This window comes from Sipha flava, unplaced genomic scaffold (genome assembly GCF_003268045.1).
Source record: "Sipha flava isolate LNK unplaced genomic scaffold, YSA_version1 104_pilon_pilon, whole genome shotgun sequence".
Classification (NCBI taxonomy): domain Eukaryota; kingdom Metazoa; phylum Arthropoda; class Insecta; order Hemiptera; family Aphididae; genus Sipha; species Sipha flava.
In genome coordinates this window covers 122,374-143,245 of record NW_020271718.1, presented here as the reverse complement: position 1 = coordinate 143,245, position 20,872 = coordinate 122,374, and the positions used below count along the sequence as shown (strand labels likewise).

General features: G+C 26.0%; 2 protein-coding genes and 1 long non-coding RNA gene across 5 annotated transcripts; 1 reads left to right on the top strand and 2 right to left on the bottom strand.

The window, feature by feature from the left end:
- Positions 1 to 1,163: 1,163 nt before the first annotated feature.
- On the bottom strand, positions 1,164 to 9,698 carry LOC112683618. Of its 2 annotated transcripts, XR_003148604.1 has the most exons (4): positions 9,006 to 9,698; positions 3,792 to 3,974; positions 3,418 to 3,538; positions 1,164 to 3,358 (listed from the first exon to the last, which is right to left on the bottom strand). It is a non-coding gene; the product is annotated as an uncharacterized LOC112683618 (long non-coding RNA). The 2 variants fall into 2 exon arrangements; XR_003148603.1 differs by having other exon boundaries at positions 1,164 to 3,538.
- LOC112683607 lies at positions 7,831 to 20,631 on the top strand. Of its 2 annotated transcripts, XM_025554711.1 has the most exons (7): positions 7,831 to 7,936; positions 8,649 to 8,782; positions 11,621 to 11,760; positions 11,826 to 11,985; positions 12,135 to 12,266; positions 16,400 to 16,518; positions 20,310 to 20,631. In XM_025554711.1, the coding sequence occupies exons 1-7, from the start codon at positions 7,931 to 7,933 to the stop codon at positions 20,372 to 20,374; spliced, it is 756 nt and encodes a 251-aa protein (XP_025410496.1). In that variant the 5' UTR covers positions 7,831 to 7,930; the 3' UTR covers positions 20,375 to 20,631. The 2 variants fall into 2 exon arrangements, with proteins under 2 accessions (XP_025410496.1, XP_025410504.1); XM_025554719.1 differs by lacking the exon at positions 20,310 to 20,631 and having other exon boundaries at positions 16,400 to 16,630.
- Positions 17,332 to 19,764, bottom strand: LOC112683599 (RNA-binding protein 41-like). The gene is made up of 7 exons (XM_025554700.1): positions 19,752 to 19,764; positions 19,499 to 19,673; positions 18,989 to 19,156; positions 18,654 to 18,915; positions 17,727 to 18,035; positions 17,508 to 17,658; positions 17,332 to 17,420 (listed from the first exon to the last, which is right to left on the bottom strand). Exons 2-7 carry the CDS (start codon positions 19,651 to 19,653, stop codon positions 17,332 to 17,334), a joined length of 1,134 nt encoding a protein of 377 aa, XP_025410485.1. The 5' UTR covers positions 19,654 to 19,673; positions 19,752 to 19,764.
- Positions 20,632 to 20,872: the final 241 nt, after the last annotated feature.

Here is a 20,872-nt window from a genome sequence, read left to right as displayed (position 1 = left end):
AATTTTTTCATTTAGTATATTTTTAGTGGCTTTCCAAAGTGAATTGTTAGTGTTAGAAAGAGATCCCAAGTAGTTGTGAAATTTGTTAGAGTTGTACTTCTGGAAAATATTTTTTAAGGAGTTTGTGAGTATATTAAGATGCCTTCTATCACTTGGCAAGTGAGTTCTTTGCCAAATGCGGCGGGCACGATGCTTTTCTATTATGAGTTGTGTTATGTGGGGGGGGGGGGGTAATACCGTGTTTGTGTAAGTGGTGGATGGGTTATTTTGGGATGCGTCAAGTGCAGCATTTTGGATTAAATTTGTGAAGGAATGTACCGCAGTATCTATTTCAGATGGGTTTTTTAGGAAGATGTTGAGGGTGACGGCATTATCTATGGCTTGGCTAAATTTTTTCCAGTTTGTTTTGTCTGGAGTGATAGTTGGGTAGTGTTTTGTTGTAGTTGGAGTGTCGTTTAGGGTGAGTATTATTGGTGTGTGTGGTCGGAGGAGAGGTCAGAGGAATTAGTAATTGTGAATTTTATATGACTGGGGAGCGTAGTGATAAAAAAGTCCAGAACGTCAGGATATTTGTTGGCATGTGAGAGCCAATATGTAGGGCAAGGAGGGGAAATATTTTAAGATTGTGATCGAGGATAAATTTATTGAGAGTTTGACTTCTGGTATTGGGTTGATTAAAGCACCACCGTGGATGTTCAGCATTGAAGTCCACACCTACCAGGAAGTGGTTACCAAGGGAATTAAAGAAGAGATCAAAATCATTAGGGTTTATTTTTGCGCCGGGACGGATGTAAGTCGATGAGATAGTTGTGGAGATATGATTTAAAGTTAGCAGAATATAAGTGGACTGAATGACGTTATTTTGATATGGTGGTAGAATGGTATGTTTAATGTTAGATTTAAATAGTATTACAGAACCTACATGGGATGAATCATCGGGATGGTTATATTGATATGTAGAATAGCTAGAAATGTTAAAGGAGGAGTTTGATGTCAGGTGTGCTTTACTGATGAGTAAGATACAGGGTCCGACAAAAAGACATCCCATATTTTAAAAGGCAATTACAAATAAATAAACAATTTTATTAAAATGTTTAAATTAAATACTATACCATTTTACATTAAATAGAATAATTACTTAGTTTTAAACATTATATCCGTTTAATATTGTCCTTTATTATTAATGCACTTACGAAGCCTTTCCCGGAAGTTTTCCATTGCTCGTAGAGTCATTTGTAGTGTAATAGCTGCTGCTTCCTGAGTGATTGCCTCCTTAAGTGATTCCAAAGATGTTGGGCGATGAGTGTAGACTAGGGCCTTTAAATGTCCCGAAAGAAAAAAAACCACAAGGTGATAAATCGGGGGACTTTGGGGGCCAGGTGATGTCTCCTCGTAAAGAGAAAAGATGTCTTGGAAACATCTATCTCAAAATTTTAAGTGAACGTCGTGAATTGTGTGCTGTGACTCCATCTTGTTGGAACCAGACTTCTTCATCGTTCCTAGTAAACTGATTTAAGTTTGATCGGAGAGAGGTCTCAATTATGTGATAGTAGCGATCCGCATTAACTGTAACTTTTTGCCCATTTTCTTCCAAAAAATTCAGATTCCTCCACGACAAACGTGTGTTGCTCACCATGCCATGACATTATGATTATTGAAAATGGCACGTAGACCTCTATCTATCTATACCCGGTATACCGTTTTATCTATAAATAGCTTTAAATATAAACGTCTAAAAATACAGGAGATTTTTTTGCCGGACCCTGTATCAATAGAGTTTGTTGAGAGGAAAGCACAAAGTTCATTTTTTTGACGTTCTAATTCATTGGCGTTCCATTGAAAGATTAAGATAGAGTGAGGAATATTATTTTATCTATTTACTATTGGACAGCATTAGTTTTTCTATTAGAGTAGTAAGTAGAGAGATTAGTGGATTGATGGTCGCTTAGAAATTATTGAGAAATAGCACCATTTGATTGGCTAGGCGGTGAGGGTTTTGAGAAGTGGTAAGAGAGATGTCTTGGCTTGGTAAATCAGTTGTTGTAGCTTGAGCATATGATTTTTTTAGGTTGGAAGTTCATATTGGAAGTAGATTTTACATTATTAGGTTTAAAATTAGAGTATGCTTGTTTCAGGTTATTATGTATTGGATTAGATTTCTTAAGATGGTGAGCAGCTTGAATTTTTTTTAACACAGGGAAGCCTCTATAATTGGCCGGATGGTCTCCACTACATAGTGCGCATGTAGCTGGTTGGTTGGGAGATTTTTCGCAGTTTTCTGAGGTGTGAAAGTCTCCACAGCGAATACATTTTGGGTGGTTACAGTAAGATTTTGTATGGCCGAAGCCTTGGCAACGGAGACATTATATTGGTTGGTTGTTTGTTCGGGGCTCTTCAATTTTTACCTTAGTATAATAGAGGTGGTCAATTTTATATATATCTTTATTGTTGATGTCAGGCTCCAAATCGACGAAAAAAAGCGGGAGAGGTTGTTTGGTGTTTCTATGTAGAATATTAGTAATGTTAGGAGAGCAGAGAGTCCTTTTTTTATTTTAATAATTGGAGTGGAGTGGTGAAGATTTTTTATATCTATTCTATAGGATCTGTCTTGTTTTAGCTGATAAGTATGATAAGCAGCTTTATTGGTTTGAAGAAATTTAATGACAGATACATACAAATCTGGTGAACTTGTGGACAGTTTGATGCCGTTGATAGAACTTTTACATAAAAAAGGTTCTCCTTTCGTGATTTGCTTTATGTTATCACAGAAGGCCTTATAATCATTAACTACCTGAATAAAAATAGGTGATGGAGGTTTGGTAAGGGCAGAAGAGTTTTCTATGTGCTCAGGTTCTTAGTCAATTTTTACGGGTTCTGGATTATTTCTGGATAAGTCTGTCGGATCCGAAAATAGGAAAAATCATTTTTAAGTAACAAATATTTTTGTTGATGGTTTTTGTCTTTAATTTGGAGTAGATGGGGATGCCAGTTGGCGTTTTTCAGGAGGGGGGTAATCCAGCCGTCGTTGGACTCAGAATTTGAAAATTGGTTTGGTGATTTATTTAGCACGCTATGCATACGTGATTTAGAAATGATTAACGAAGATACGACAGTTTTAGTTTTATTCGTAGGCATGGTGGGTTTTGAATATGTTTCGCGATTAATAGCCGATCACGGGACGGACGGCCGAGCGCGTCCGCCGTAGATAACGATTTCAATTACTATATAGGTAATTAATTTTTTTTTTATATTACCAAATTAGATGACCGAAACAGCTTCAGTTGATTAAATTGCACTTGATTTGGTTGTAGATCGCTTTTGAGCCCGGTCTACACGCAACGACTTATTGCACGTTTTGCTGGACATATAAAATGAACAATAAGACGTACATTTTATAAAGTGTTTACACGTTCCAACTTTTACTCAGTTTTCCATCCCAGTTTCAACTGTATTTCTGTTCATTCTTCAATAGTGTTCAGTTATTTTAGTGATGTTTGACGTTATGGAAGAAGCACTATTGTGGTTTACCATAATGTTCCTAGTACGTGTGCAACAGAATTTCGTAGATCAGACATGTTCGTAAGAAAACAAAAAATACCATGCGAATCAAATTTTATATAATTTATTAAATATTATAGGTTAATATACCTACTAATAGTAGGTCTTACTATAATATATTATAATTATTAAAAACAAAAAAATGAAATTAAGTTGTTAAAACTATTAAGTAAAGAAGAAAATTAAACCCAAAAAGAACGAAAAGTTGTACTATACACCAATTTTGTACTTACATGTGACGATATGTCGTTCAACTTCACGTAAAATGAATCTGCGCCTATTAGTCTATCGATCCAATCTTGGATTTCATTCCGATTCGATAAGACGTACGATTTACTGTATACACGCTCCTTTTTACTTGATACGATTAGCCGTATTCGATAAAACGTATAATAAGTCGTTGCGTGTAAACCGGCCTTTAACAATAATTACGTTTTTGAATGATAAAAAACGGAGCAGAATTTCTTGAATAATAATAGAATTACGGAATGAAATAATGACGAACCGTGATTCATGGTCAACAACCTACGACGAAGCGTGATGATTAAGATTCAAAATAAATATCCATATTTTTTTTCTAATAATGAATTTATTAAAATTAAATATATTATGAAATAAATCAGATGCATTGATCAATTTTTTTTTTTTATAAAAAAGGATTCTAAAAAAATTATTTACTAATTGTTTTAAACATAAGCTTATAAACGTAAGCTTATAATGTCTTCATCAGATTACTTTGCTGCGCAGACACACATTACAAATAAGTATTATTATCGTATAGTAAATAAGCTAGCTAAATTAAAACCGAATTTATTGTGATCAATTTGTTAGGTACAAAATTATTTTTAAGAATTAATTATTTCCAAACAACTAAACTACTAAACTAACTTTTGTATGTTCACATAGTGTAAATTACAGGTTTTATTCAAACTCAAATAAAATATCATATTTATTTTACTTTGGATTTCCAACATTGCTTTTGTGTATTGCATAATTATAAGTAAATTAAGTATAAACTATTCTGAAGGACATTAATAGTTAAAAATCAATTTGTTCTTTTTAATTTAAAGTAAAATAAACTCAAGTATTTTATGATTACATTTATTACTTAAGTAGACAATCATTCCTAGAGTTCCTATTAATAGTAAACAGGATTTAGATTGCATTATACATATTATGTAAAATAATTCTTGCACGGGCAATAACGACACATTATTTTATATTATTTTCTGTAGTTACAATATACTATATGAAATTATACAATTAGTTTATAGTTTTTACTGATTCTAAATTATAACTGTCTAGTCACGAGTAGTTTTTAACAAAATAAAGGAACATAAAAAATTATTTTTTCAAATCAAAACGACGAGTAAAAAGCACTTAAATAATTTGTTTATATCAAATTAGAAATCTTTGATTAATTTCTAATTTTACATCTTCACTTTATCATAGACGAAGTTATAGCAATGTATTCTTTTACAAAACTATAAAATATTTTGTAATTTAATTTACTTGAAAACAGCTTCTCTAAATAAAATGTATTGAGGATAAATAATAATAATTAATTTTAAGGTACTAAAATCAATGACTGTTTTAATATAATATATATTTCTGTTTTTATGTAAATTTTAATAACTAAATCAATATTATTCACGGTCATTTTGCTGTAACAATGAATTTAGGACTTAATTGCATTTCAAATGAATGTTTTAAAATCTCATTGAAAAATTGTATTTATACGCATCTTACACATTTCACACAAATTTCTTAGTAACCTTAAATGAAGGATTTCAGTGTTTTCATTAGTCAGAACACCATTCTTGAGGAATTTTAGCTGTAGTTATGTTTTAAATGTATTTTATAACTATCCCATGATTGTTAAATTATATTGATTGGATAATTGGACATTTTTAGTAGAATTTGATTTTCGATCATTACATCTTGACAGTTCGTATAGAACTGATTTTTTTTATTTTTTTTTATGAAAATGAATAACTACAATATTCAGTATACAAAAAAAATCAAAAAAATGAACATTTATTTATGATTTTAAATATAAATATCATATTCTTCACTTTAAAACAAATAAACTTTTTAGGACTCATTGACTTATTATTATTTTAATAGAATTTCATAGAATCTGTCGATTGTTAACCTCAAGGAAATTGATAAAATTTTAATTTTATCAACATTTTTCTTGGTTTTCATATGTTAATGTCAATGTAAGTATATTACAAATTGTTATATATTAATAGCTCAATATAGAATTATAGAACTAGTATAAACTCATTATGATTTTAACCATAAAAAAAAATTCACTACTTATGGTGAAAAAAAAAATCAAATCCTTCGAAGTTATTAATTAAAGGCATATAATTACACGATTTTAATTTGTATTTTTATGAATGAATCAAAATACAATTACAAACAATCTTATTTAATAATATGGAAAAAAAAAAATAAAAATCCCGTTTCATACGTATTTATGACTAACCATAATAATGAGTCGTACAATATCTATTGATATATTATACAGAACAGTTAAAATATGGTATTTTTTCTTAGAACAGAATATATGTAAATAATGTTAGTAAACCTGTTTAGATTAAAACTAAAGCATCAAATTATTTAAATTATTTTAGATACATACATTAAATACCGTATTATTTAATTTATATTAAATTCAGAATTACTGATGTGCATATTAAGTTTATCATATGAGTAGACTACGTACCTATACTACATAATATTTTTGAATCATCAACTTGTTTGGCAAGATTCAAAATATTATATTAATGATAGATAAATAATAGTAGTTGATACATTTTTTATTCCCTAACTATGTTAAAATAATATTGTACCTACTAATATATATTATTACATTTTTTAAAAGAAAATAAATAGGTAATATAAGACTAGTCATTACTATAAAAATAGCTAATCTACTTAAAATATGTTTACAAATTTACAATTTTCAATTTGAATATTTATCTAAGTTTGATTAATGTTTTATTTTATTTTATAGAAAGAACGCTTGTTGGAAGTATAAAATCGGATTAACCAATAATCATATGGACTGTATCCAAATAATTTATTAGTTAAAATAGGAAAAAAATGATATTAAATAGGTGAATTTCAGTTTTCTAAAATGTCGATTCTAAATTTACTTATGCCGTTATCTGCACGGTAATGGTCAATGAAAAAAACGTACTTATAATCTAGATTTGAAATTACCCACAAATGGCATAAAAATATAAATTTTCATGCAAATTAATGAAAGTAAAAATTAATTTATCTAACTATATGTATATAATATATACATATATCGCAATATATTTATAATTTACTATACATAGGTAATTCAATCCAAATATTATTTCTTATTTTTGTATAGTATTCTGTAGATATTATTGAGATATAAATATATAGTATACATCAATAATATCTACAAAATATTATAAAAATAAGAAATAATATTTCAATTGAATTACGTATGTAATGTAAATTGTAAATGTATTGCGATATAAAGTATGTGATTAAATATTTCAATACATAATCAATGAAAAATGTATTGTTTTAAGTTATAACAGATGTTTAGTAAGTATGTTGTTCAGTTAAACATTATAAAGAATTTTTAAATTGACACGTGTGGAATGAAGGTCAACGAACGATACTACACTGGTGTACAATTGAATAGTCAAAATAATTGTGAAGTGCACGGTCGTAGACGGATAGTTAATAGATATAGGCATAAATTAATAAAACCCTGTGGCTACAAGGTTGTTAACTATAATAAATACGATGAAAATGTGTACTCCAAATGAACCAAATTCGTTAAACAAACGACTCTATAACATAGATTTGTCACAGTTACGAATAACATAATAAGACATTATTTCTCAGTGTTAATGTCATATAATTGAATAGACAACAAATAGTATAACGCATTATGACCACTGCAGGACTTTGTGCTAAGGCCAAAAACCGGAGGGAGGTGCTTCTTTGCATCCTTGAATTTTGTACACAACAAACCACAGCAAGAGGTCAACAAACACTTCAAGCAATGAGCAGTTTAGTGTAGGTATTGCGAGAGTACCGTGTACGGAAATCTCGATGTGCACCATGAACTGACTATGTATATAGAGGGTTAAATTATGTTACTAAGCTACATTTTTGGTTTATATACAAGGAGTGTAGAAGATTATTGTTACATTTTTTTTTCATTCGGAGTTTACATTAAATTTGAAAAGTTATGTTTATATGAATTTTCTGTCTTCAGAATAATATTTTATACAGATCAAAATTTTGCTTTCAAAAAAAATTTATTTTCCGGTAAAAATATGACAAAAACACAAATGCACTTTTTGGAGTTATGAAGGTAAGATTTGAATTTTTTAGTTTTTAATTATTAAAAGCATAATTAATTAATTTTGTAAGTATTGTAAAATTTATCTTATACTAAAAATTAGTTGAATTCATAATAAGATTAATTCAGATATATATTTATATATATATAATTACCTACTATATAATGTAATATTTATAATTTTATGTATAAATTATTAAAATATACATAATATAAACATAATATAATTTTCAACTATAGACAAAAATTTAGTAAATTGTATTAATATTATAAGTATATTTTATTCAAATGATAATTCACATATGTTAAGAAATTGCTACCTAAAGAAAGGAATCGCATATATAATTGATCACTTCTTATTGAATAATCTTTAAGTTAAACTATTATAGAGAATAGATAAAATAAACCAATCGTTATAATAAAGTGTACTAACAATAAATTGTTTAAAATTACAAAAGTAAAAATAAAAAATCTATAGTTAACATATTAACTGAAAAATTAAATAAATCTATGTATCCATTTTTTAATATTTGATTACGTTTACCATTTAATGACAATTATTATAGTAAAGCATTAGGCAGTATGACAAGGTAGTTATTTATAATATTTAATCTGTAACTTATAAATAATGTACTTATGTAAATTTCAAGTATCCATACCAATAATTTTTGTGGCTATACGATTTTTCACAATAATATTTTGTATTCAATATTAAATGTTGTAGATTACGTGTATTGCTATATTGTTGTTTTTCGTAACGTCACCCAACTATGGGACGTTGATTATAGTTGACAAATTACGAAAAAAAGCATTGGAAATTACACACAACTTTCCAATTTGTCGGATTCATCATAACAGGTAAAATATTATTTTTAAATTGTATAGTATATATAAAACATTATTAAATCATTAACATTTTAATATGGAGGCAAGAATATTTCACTAATAAAGAGAGATTAAAAAAAAATGTAAACAGAAACAATTTTATTCTATTAAAATTAAAATAATAGTTAAAAAAAGTCCAGTCTAAGTTTATCAAAAAGTAAGGAAAATAAATTTGTTACAAGAAAAACTTACTGACCAAAAATAAAATATCTTCTTATAATGTTTTTTTTTTTGTCAATCTTTAAAAAGTTGCCACTGTTATCAAGAAAATATTAATAACATAATCAAACACATATAGTTATAAGAATACATGTATTTCCTAGTCGGAAACACTGCAATCCCATATCCGGTAAACTACGAACGAGTAATCACTAATTCATATTAATAGTTTGTTGACCAAGAATATAATAGTACCTCATCAGGTGAAACTATTTTACGAGGACAAGATATGCATTTTCATTAGATTTGATCGTGATGAACAAGAACAATGTAATTCTCTGTTAGAGAGGGAGAAAAAAGTATAGATAAATTTACAAAAATTGTAAAAACAATAACTGGATCCAAGGATTTTTACTGACCAACAACAAGTAAAATTAACGATTTACCTTTGGGTGTAATACTCTTAATTTAAAATTTAAAGTTACAAATATTTGTTCTTTATTTATTATATCATATTCAATGTTATGATATTTCTTATACTAGGTTTTATTTTAATATTTTAAATGCAAAAACACTTCCTATGTCGTTTGTTTCGTTGCACATAAGTCAATAGACTATCAGTTTATCTATTATATGAATCGGCAACGCTAAAATCATAACAGACTAATTAACAATTGTAAAATATTTAGCTGTAGATATAGGTGGTACGTAAAAACTAACATAATATTTATTAACTACGTAATTTTGTTTATTTAAATCTACAACTCATGTACAGTACATTGAATGTTGAATTCACTTTCACAGAATTCAATAATTATTGATAATATGAATAATTGATTGTGATGTTGTTTTCTTGTTCATATAGTACATAGGTATAAGAAATTAAATAATAATTATTATTTTAAGTTCAATTACTATACATATTTAAGAGTTCTTAACAAGTAATATCATTATTTTATACAAAAACAATATTGTACAAAAAATAAACATTCAAATAGCGATAATACTACATTTAAATAATTAGACCCACCAATAGTTTGTTATATTTTATTTTCATCAATTAAGATGAATTTAAAAAGCTTTTTATGGTTAATGTTAGATTTGATGTCAAGAAAAAATAAGAATAATTACATAAACAAAAATAAAGAATTTGAGAATTGTATACATATTTTTTTCTTACCACTAATTATTTAAGAAAAACAGTCTAATTTATTTATACTTATATATACATATAATATTATATTTATACATTTTTCAAGTCATATAATACAAATAATCGCTGAAATAATTCGAATTCATATTAGACATGAGAAACTTGCTGACTTAAAATATATTATTTTTTTTATAATTAAAATTTCTTATACTAAGTATATGATTAAATTATGATAATTATTTTTTAATGCTGTAGATTTTAACACAGTGAAATAATTGAAATACTAAGAAAAATAACTAGATTACATTATATGGTAAGTTATTGTTAATATATGTATTGATAAAACTATATGTCTGATAAAAATTGATATCTCTGCTGCAAAAACAAGTATTAAAATATGTACAAAAATTTTAAAAACTTTTAAGCAAAATTTTCATAGCAATAACATCAATGATATTTAATAATTGTTCCAATATTAAATTCAAAATATAATATAGTTATGACTTCTTTACCATTAAATCCGACCACACAAACAGATATTGTAAATTTGTAAATTAATATTCTGTCTGCAACTAGCCTTAAGGAAGACGTATCTGTCATGAAGTACACAACCATGTGTATAATTACTGTACAATGACTCAATTCTTAGTATTTTATGCATGACAGTTGCGTTTAACAATATTCACTAAAGTTGTGAAGTATTATATATTTATAAATACTAACCACTTTTTTTCAAGTTAATTTCCTACACAATTTATAATGAAATAAGAATAGTTTATAATAATACAAATGCAATGTTATAAATATTATATAACCACATACAATAGTATAGTATAAGATAAATAATTATACGCAGTAGCATAGTTGGAGTTAAATTAAAGATAGGGGGATGTGATTTAGAAATATCACGTTTATAAATACTATATTATTCTATAAGCTATAGGCTATATGCTTTAACTGTAATTAAAACATCACCAGTAAAAAATTCCTAGAGGGGACGATCCACCAATTACCCTTCTCAGTTACGCCACTGATTATAAGCATGATTTTCAAACTTTAATTTAAAAATGTCAATTTTTTAAAACTGTTTCTTTTAACTGAACCTAGAGGAAAGGTTCATATATTTTTCAATATTTTTAGTACTTACCTATTCATATTTGAAACTGTTGCTACCTAAATAATAACAAAATTGCCCATCGAGCACTTCTACGATTCGTCTAATTAATAAGACAATACTAAAAAAAAATACGAATCTTATCGGATATATGGGTCTATAGTTTCCGCCGAAGAATTAAACATTTAACATCAACTTTTAATTTTACTACTCTTTCAATTTAATTAACTCATCAATAAATTAGATAATTGTATGGATTTATATTTACTATACCAGTATATTGTACAACATAAATTATAAAATATATAATCTAGATTTGGTTTGGTCCGTTTTTTCTTGTAGATTTATTATTTATAATACTACGTATTATAATTATTGGTTATAGGAATGAAATACAAATATTGTTGGAAAATAATCCATTGTTGGTGTTCGAATCAAAGTATGTTGAATCAATAGAGTTATTATATAAAATATGCCGAGGCACACAAAGGGGTCCATGTCAAAACATTGATTTTATGTATCCAGGTAAAAATAATAATAATTATAAAATGTATTAAATCGGTAATCACATGTTCTGTTAATTTCAATAGGCACAAAATGGTGTGGACCTGGTAATATTGCCAACAATTATTCAGACTTAGGTGTTTATCGCGAAGAAGATATTTGTTGCCGAGAACATGATCATTGCACTAGAACTTTAGTAACTGGTCAATGCTACTTTAATATTTGTAACACTTCTCCGTACACTAGGTAAATTATTTTACGAGTACTTGGGTCTTGTGAAAAATATGATTATGGCATTTTACCCCATAAAATTGATAGCTATATAACATTTTATGTGTTCATTATTACAAAAAATTATTTAGTTAAATTAAAATAAAAAAAAAAAAAAATTGCAGATCTCACTGTGAGTGCGATAGAAAGTTTCAGCAATGTTTGAATGAAGTCAATACATCTACTGCTCATACTTTGGGCGTCATATTTTTTAATATTGTTAAAGTCATGTGCTTCAAAGAAGAATGTCTATTTAGGTAAGATAAGTTAGTTATAATACACAAATGGATAATTAAGGATCACTAAAATTATAATTTCGATTTAGTGTTAATCCCTAATTGGCGGGGAAAATGTGTACTAATTATACTTGAATACTAGATAAAGGTAATCTTGTAATGTATTTGGAATTTCTTATGATTTATAGTTTTTCCCTTATTAACTTCCAAAATTAACACTGCAAGTAATTCTAAATATCTATTTATTGAGAATAATTTATTGTTATAAATGTATTTACTTACAAGTTATGCAACTTTGCAGATCGATTCCATCAATTATAAGTTATCATTTTACTAATGATTATTAGTAATATAATTATTTACTTTCATGTATCATACCACAGAACAAATTAATTAGATCTATTATGTGATGGTATTTCGTTTATTCACATCAGCCACACTGAATAATATGTAGATACACAATGAATACAAATTATTGAGAGTATAATGAAGCATATAAAGCAGTAGGTGTACATGCTTTGGCTGCTGACTTCTTAAGTTTTTAAACGATGCTAATATGTGTAGGTACATATTTTATTAGGCTGAACATAATGAATATAATTTATGTCACCATTTATCAAACAAACAGCCAATATTATTCTGGATCCAAATGTACAAAGTAAAAAAAAAAAGTTAACAAATTTTAAGTAAAAAAAACTAAAAATAAGTACTACCAGGAAATATACCGGCAAACCAGAAGTAGATATTTAGTTGAAAATCCATAATAAATTATAAACGCAAAGAAAAACATAAAAAAAACCTAATATAATAATATAATTCCCTTATTTTATGATTTGAACTGGTCAAAGGTGGGCATTAACTAGTTCTCAAGTTAAAGTTAAGTGAAAAAGTTAATTTTTTTTTAACTTTTTAACATAACTAGTTTAATTGGCATTTGAAATAACTTAACTTTTTACAGTTGATTTAAAAATGATCTATCAAATTTAAAAATTTTGAAATTTTTCGTTTATACGTAAATATTTATATAAAAATTGAAAAAATCATGTATAGTAAAATGGTCGCAAACACTGTACATCAGATGTCATATTAGATTTTTTAAGTTAGGGTCCCACCTTTGGGTATTGAGTTCTATCCGTAGATACAGAATGTTATGTACAAAGAATTTTAACTATAAAGATAAATAAACATAGTAGTGAGTAGCCCCTTATTATACAACGTCATAGTATTTTTCAAATACTTCGGTACCACTGCTGTGTATTATGATCATAAAATTCAATATAGGTAATTGTTTATTATAATTTAGGAAATCAGATTTTTCTAAAGAACACAATTATTTTTTATAAGATCTACATACTAATTAAAAAAAGTAGATTAACTTTTTTTAAACTGTGTCATTTTTTCCTTATTAACTTTTAACTTATCGATCTTATGTTCTCTTAACTTAATTGAACTCGAGTTATTTTTATTAACTTGCTCACCTTTGGAACTTGAAAGTAATTACATGCATACTCTTTTTAAAAGCTAATTATTATAGGTAATAAAAGGGCCGGATCATGGTCATAAAATGAGGGGGCTATTACTTTTATTGAGACCCTTTTACAAAAAAGATTTCCATTTTTTTTTTTCAGATTTAATTATTTGTAATAAATATTAATTAAAATCAGTTTAGTTGATTTGTATGTTGATGAAAATTATAATAAAATTTTATTTTTTTAACATATTTATTTGATGCCATTTTATATGAAAAAAAATTGGCAACTTATTGTGGTCCCTTTCAACTTGCTGCCTGGGGATATAGCCGGGGAGCCTTGATTCAGCCCTGGTAATAAGTTTTAATTTAATTAATTAGATTTTATTATAGATTCACTCAGTGCTGTATCAAGACATTTTGTGCCTCGACGCAAAAAAAAAAAAATTGGCATCCTTCTAAGGGGCTTGCCCACAGAAAATATAGGAGATAGATCTTCATGAACATTTTAAATATTCTAAAATCAATGCTATTTTTGTGTAGTAGGCATGCCACCGCACGCGATACCATAATACGCCGTATTATTATAAATAATTTATGTTTATTGACATTATCACAATAAATTTGGAAACTAATAATAGGTATATTAATAATATTCTGGATCGCTGATAGTTATATTGCTATAAATACATAAATAATATATATATTAATTATATTATATAATATTATATTAATTATAATATATATTATTAAATTAAATACATTAACATTAATTTATGATACTATTATAAGAAACAAAAAAAATAATAATTTCAAAATAATTTTAAAAGTTCAATAGTTCACAAATGAACGAATTTCCGACCACAAAATTTTAGCGGCCTCGAAAAACTGGCGCCCGGGGTAGTTGTAGCCAAATAGTTGTAGCCCCCTCTAAATCCGGCCCTGGATTCACTAAATCGAATAATACATTATTTTCTAATTGAAATGTTGGATAAGTGTTTCAAAAATGTTCTTATAAGTGTCACAATTTTTTTATTCATAAAATATCAATACATACAATAGCAATAATAAAAATAAATCATGTTCTAAAATGTATTTTTCTAAAGTAAAGCTAGTATAAAAGTAGTATTAAATCACGAATGCAAATTAAATAAAAGAATTACAACTTATGCAGTTAATCTATTGTTAATTCAAAACAATATAATTTAATGATTTTTTGTTACAAATATGTTGGTTTATGATTAAAAAAATAATGTTCTCTTTTCAATAATATCAGAGCAAATTTCCCAAAGGTATATCAACTTTCGGTTATAACATATCAACGCGTAAAGGATATATCATAGCATTCGTTACCTAATTGAAAATAATATTTAGAATCTACTGTTTTTAGAAAAGTATACTTTAATGTACCAAGAAAACAGTTTAGGCCATAAAATAAAACGAATTATGTTATGATACAATACATTTACTAAGTTTATTTCTTAAAATTATATAAAATAACCATATTGTAGAAAAAATTTACTTAGTTCAAAATTAACCAAATACAAATATTTGAAATATGAAGAAATCTTCTAATAACCATACCTTCATTCTTAACTTAAATTTATAACTATAATAGAAATATCCTATCTTAAACCACATATAAAATATAGGTAGGTAGGTACCTAATTTGGCAGTATGATTTCTTAAAATTTCCTAACAATAAAACTTCATATTTTAACATAAATAATAACAAACAATGTTAGTTGTTTGATAGTTGAAACAATGTTAATAATGATTTATATGAACCATTTATAATTTGTTTAAAACCTAAGAGGACGTCACACCCGCATGTGTTGTCTGCGTCTGACAAACATACCTACAACATACCAAATTTGCGTTCAGTGATTCAAATGTAGTGAAGTTAGCTTTGATATTAGAGTAAACTAACCTATAATCAAAATTTAAAGGAAGAATATATTATCTGCGGTTTTTTTGATCGGGTTTTTCCTATATTTTAATTTTTAAGCGTGTTATGAGTATGTAAAATTTAACAATTAAAAAAATATAATAACTTGCTAAAAAATTTAAATAACGGAATAAATCGACCAACAAAACACAGATAATGTTGTTCCCTTAAAGTTTGATTATAGGTCAGTTAACTTTAATATTAAAGCTAATTTCACTGCATTTGAATCACTGATCGCAAATTTGCTATGTTGTACGTATGTCAGACGGAGACAACACATGCGGGTGTGACGTCCTCTTAGGTTTTAAACAAATTATAAATGGTTCATATAAATCATTATAAAAATGAAACAATAACAATTATTTATTTATTATACATATATATTATACATATTTTAGCATGTAAAAATAATTTTGCATTGATTAAATTTTAGACATAAGAATTATTTTTTAATAATTTCATAAGGTGTAATATTAAACAATAACTTGTTACTCATGTGCAGTGTATACTTCAGTTGTGTTACTTATAAAATGGTCAATATTTCAATTATTTTATTATTAGAATATATGTACATTATTACTTTGAATTTCAATATAGATAGTTAATAAAATTTATTTCAAACCTGTATTTTCTATCTTTGTTTTACATAAGATAAATAATAAATATTATAAAATATTTATTTACTGTTTAAAATTTAAATTTTAAATAATTAATTAATTTTTTTAATCACATTTTTAGGAGATGTATTCAAAAGTTTGAAATCATACCAAATTACCACCAACAAGGCAGAAGTTTGGAAATTCTTACTACAGATCATCTATTCAATATTTTTATACAAATTTTAGTAGATTTTCTACGTAATGCATTATAATTAAAGTATTACATTACACTAAATATAATTTAACTTTTGAAGATGTTTTAAACCACTTATTGCACTTATTTTAGTATAATAGCTTTAATTTTAAAAAATACAAGGAAAAAAGTACTTATTCTATTTAGGTAATTATAATATCATAGTATACAATTCATTTAAAGATGTATTTAATCATAATCCATCACACGTAAATTAAATTAAATCATATCTTCAATCCTAATTATTTAAATTACTGAATCATTTTTGTTTTCTAATAGCCAAGAAGTTGTAACTATAAGAAAATAAATAAATTTCACACATACAATTATTAAAACTCATTAATTAAAAGATAATTGACATTAAAAAATTGTTTTCAATATAATATTATTCGCTAATTCTATTATTTAATCTTTTTCATTGATTATTTGAACAGATGCAACAACTTTTCTAAGAGCATTTTTAATTTTCAGGGGGCATTAAGGGGAAAAATTAATTATTATTTCACATCTGAAGTACATTATACAATATCAATTCCATATTTATAAAAAATCAAGATATCAATTGCAAATTTATAGTAAGGGTAATTTAAAATTGATATCGGTTATTTAGTCAGATATCAATAAAGTATTTAATATACACCAGTTTTAAGGAGCTCATAATAAACCAAACTTAAGCATAATAAATAACTTTAAAAAAAAAATTGCATTATAGTAAATTTATTAATAAAATGGTAACAGAAAACAATAGGTAACAAATATTTTTAATTCATTACTTATTTAGAAATAGATTAAACATTTTAGTTATCATTTGATGATAATTATTTTTTCCCAAATTGAATTATTAATGGCTTTTCTTCGAGTACAAGTCCAAGATTTTCTTTTAATGCTTTTTCTGCTACTTCAATTTCTAAACATAAACATTAATATTTTTTTTTTATAAATAATAATATTTAAATATATTAAATTATTAAATATCTAAATATTTAATAACTACTTTCAAATTCAATAAAAGCTTGACCCTTCATTCTTCCACGTTTCATATATCTATAAACTATATCAGTATTTTGTAATTTTCTGTACTTTCCAAATATAGATATTAAATGCTTTTCACAAACATTTTTAGCAATATTTTTTACATATAATATCTAAAGAAATAAAATATACAATTATCATTTAAATATAAATTATTTTGTAAAGCATTGTGAATATTAACTTTTGAAGGAATTCCTTTTTGGTAGTTTTGAAAATATGGGAAACTTTTCAGTTGATCTTCATTCATTTTCAAATAATTATTTATTGGAACATTAGTGCCACGAGCCACAAACCGTTGACCATCAATAGAGTTTGAAGAGTTATGTAATATTTTTTCTTCTTCATTTTTAATATCTATTACACCAATACACTGCTCTTTATATTTAGAAGCTTCACATGTATACATTTTTAAGCTTGAAGTCATTAAGTCTTCCTTTACATCCCAAAGAGATTTTGGTCTGATATAATTCTTTATTGGTTTTTCATTTATCTGACATGAAAATTAATTATAAAGGTTATACAACATTCTTACACAAAAAAAAAAAAAAAAAAAGATGAAAATACAAAACAAAAATTTTAATACTCAATATCAGTCATATTTCTTTGATCCTTTGATATATTAAACATCAAACTTAAAAAAATTTAATTTACTTGGATTAAACTTTCAAATATTAATAAGACGTAAAATAACTAATAACATTTCATACAATATTCAACATTAAATTAACACTAAAAATAGAGTTACAGTATGAAACTTAATGGTTTTTTAGATTATTTAAAATATTTAGTACTAAAAATAATAAAATTTGTAGTAAAAATTCATGCTTCAAACATTATTATTTGCTGTAATGTCCAAACAAAGGCAAATTAATAAAAAAAAAAAAAAATAATAAAAAAACATTGAAATCTACAATGTGACACACATTAACTACTAAAATTTTTCCATAAAATAAACAAGTCATCATTGTATAACCAAAATACATTATTTGCATAACTTATAATCTAGAACAGACAGTAAACTGATAAGCAATTGGCTAATCCATTATTTCCCTTTTAAAGGTACCTAATGATATCATTACTTTCTTTTGGTTCAATTAAATATAATTACCTCAATAGGTTTTTTATACGATTCGAGTAGTTGTCTCCTTTTTCGTATTATCATTTTTGATGTTTTCAGTGGTGAAGCATTTAAATGAGAAAATTGATCATCATGTATTTGGGAAAGATTATTAATTGGATGATCAATGAGATGTAATTCTGGTTTAAGTTTTTCGCTGGATTGACATGACAATGCAAATGCTAAAAGTTTAGTTTCGGTACTATTAGGTTTAACACATAATGCTAATTCCCGTTGATGTCGACTCACACCACTAAAAATAAAATATATATTTTAAAAATTATTTTTAAACTTGAACAAATATGATTAAAAAAATAATATTTTACTTAGAAAACTTTATTGAAGGTTCATGAGTAGTATTAGAACTAATTTCATTTGAAGATTCTTTATTGACTTTGGCACAAAACTCTGATAATGTAATTTTACCTTTAGTTAACTCAGTAATGGAAATGTACTCATGGCTGCTAAGAAATTCACGTTCTTGGCTTAAATGCCTAAATAAATATAAATAAAAGTATATATCTTTGACGATTAAAATTTAAAAATAAATGTTTAATACAAATGAGTTTTAATATAAAATTAATTATTATCAAATACTGTTTTGATAATAATAAAGTATATTTTTTTAAAAAAAATTAAATATATAAAATCTGTGATGCAACCAGAATTTATTTTGGGTTGTTATAAATTTGGAATGTGTTCAGTAGGGAAAATGAGGTGAAATTGAGTTTCTATTTATAAAAATATATTTTTGAGGGTTACAACTCCCAACCCCCCTAGTTATGCTATGTGCTACTTTATACCTATATTATATTAAAATGTAAAACAAATATTACTTTTCAAGAGTTAAATTCTTATCAACTTGTTTTAAAGCCAAACTTTTAATTAACATATCGCCTTCGGATTCTACATGATTTTCAAGACGCTCATAATCAGTTAAATTTAAATATTTAGTTGACTGTTTAGCATGGTTATTTTGAAAAGATGACATTTTGATTTCCAACAAGGTTTCTGAAAAAATTAATTTTCCTATAATAATAAAAATATAATAAAACGGAATAAAATAGTAGATTGAATAGTTATACTTACGTAAAAATATAAAGTTTAGACTTTTAATCAAAATAATAAAGATAATTATTTTCCAAATCAAAGTTAAATATTATAATGAGATCTTGAGATACTGAAAATTAAATTTTTCAATTAACTTATACAGAAATATACCTGTGGTAAATATTAATTTTAATGTAGCTACAAAGAATAATTGTATATTAATTAACAATTACAAGAAATTTTTTATAAATTAAAGGTATTATATAGTTTTCCTCACAGATATATAAAATAACATATTTTATAAATCTGTGATTCTCCTGGAGTGATAAGAATGAAAGTGATAAAAAAAAAAAAAAAATAAAAAAATAAATATATAAACTATTAGGCCCGTTTCACACTATACGGTTTAGACCAGTCTTTCTCAAAGTGGGCGTAGCGCCCCCCTGTGGGCGTTGGTAGTCTTTAGGGGGGCGGTAGGATGCCCGAAGAAATTTTGGGGACGTTGAGTTGGGTTTAGGGGGCAATACAAAAAAAAAAATATATATAAATATTATATTATATTAAAAAAAAGTCTATACATAATAAACATACTTTTAGAATTGACCACAAATGAGGAAATCAAATTGAAATTCAAGAATGGCTATCAAGAATTTCGGCTGTAAAAGCCAATTATGGAACTGTACCCTAGTTTATGGTCGATTGTTCAACGATTTCTGATAGCATTCCCATCATCGTATTTGTATGAACGTGGATTTAGTGCTGTAGCAACACTGCTAACAAAAAAGAGAAATCAGTTGCTTGTTACTGAACGCGGTGATTTACGGCTGTTTTTGAGTAAATTTGAGCCAGATATTAACAAACTCGTTAATGCGCATCAAATTCATCCATCACATTAAGTAAATTTTAAATTTTGAATTCATAACTTTTTTTATAGCATGATTTTAATAAAAATACTTTTAATATGAATAATTTTAACAATAAATGTTTCGTTTCAATAAAAATACTTTTAAGTACGAATAAGTATGCGTTTTAATTGCTGTCATCCAAAAAGCTAATTTAAAATTTATGTTAGAACTCAGAAATAAGATATAGCATATTTATATATTATAAATGTTAATATCTGTTTTTAAAAGAAATAACAGATGGTAAGTTAAAATATT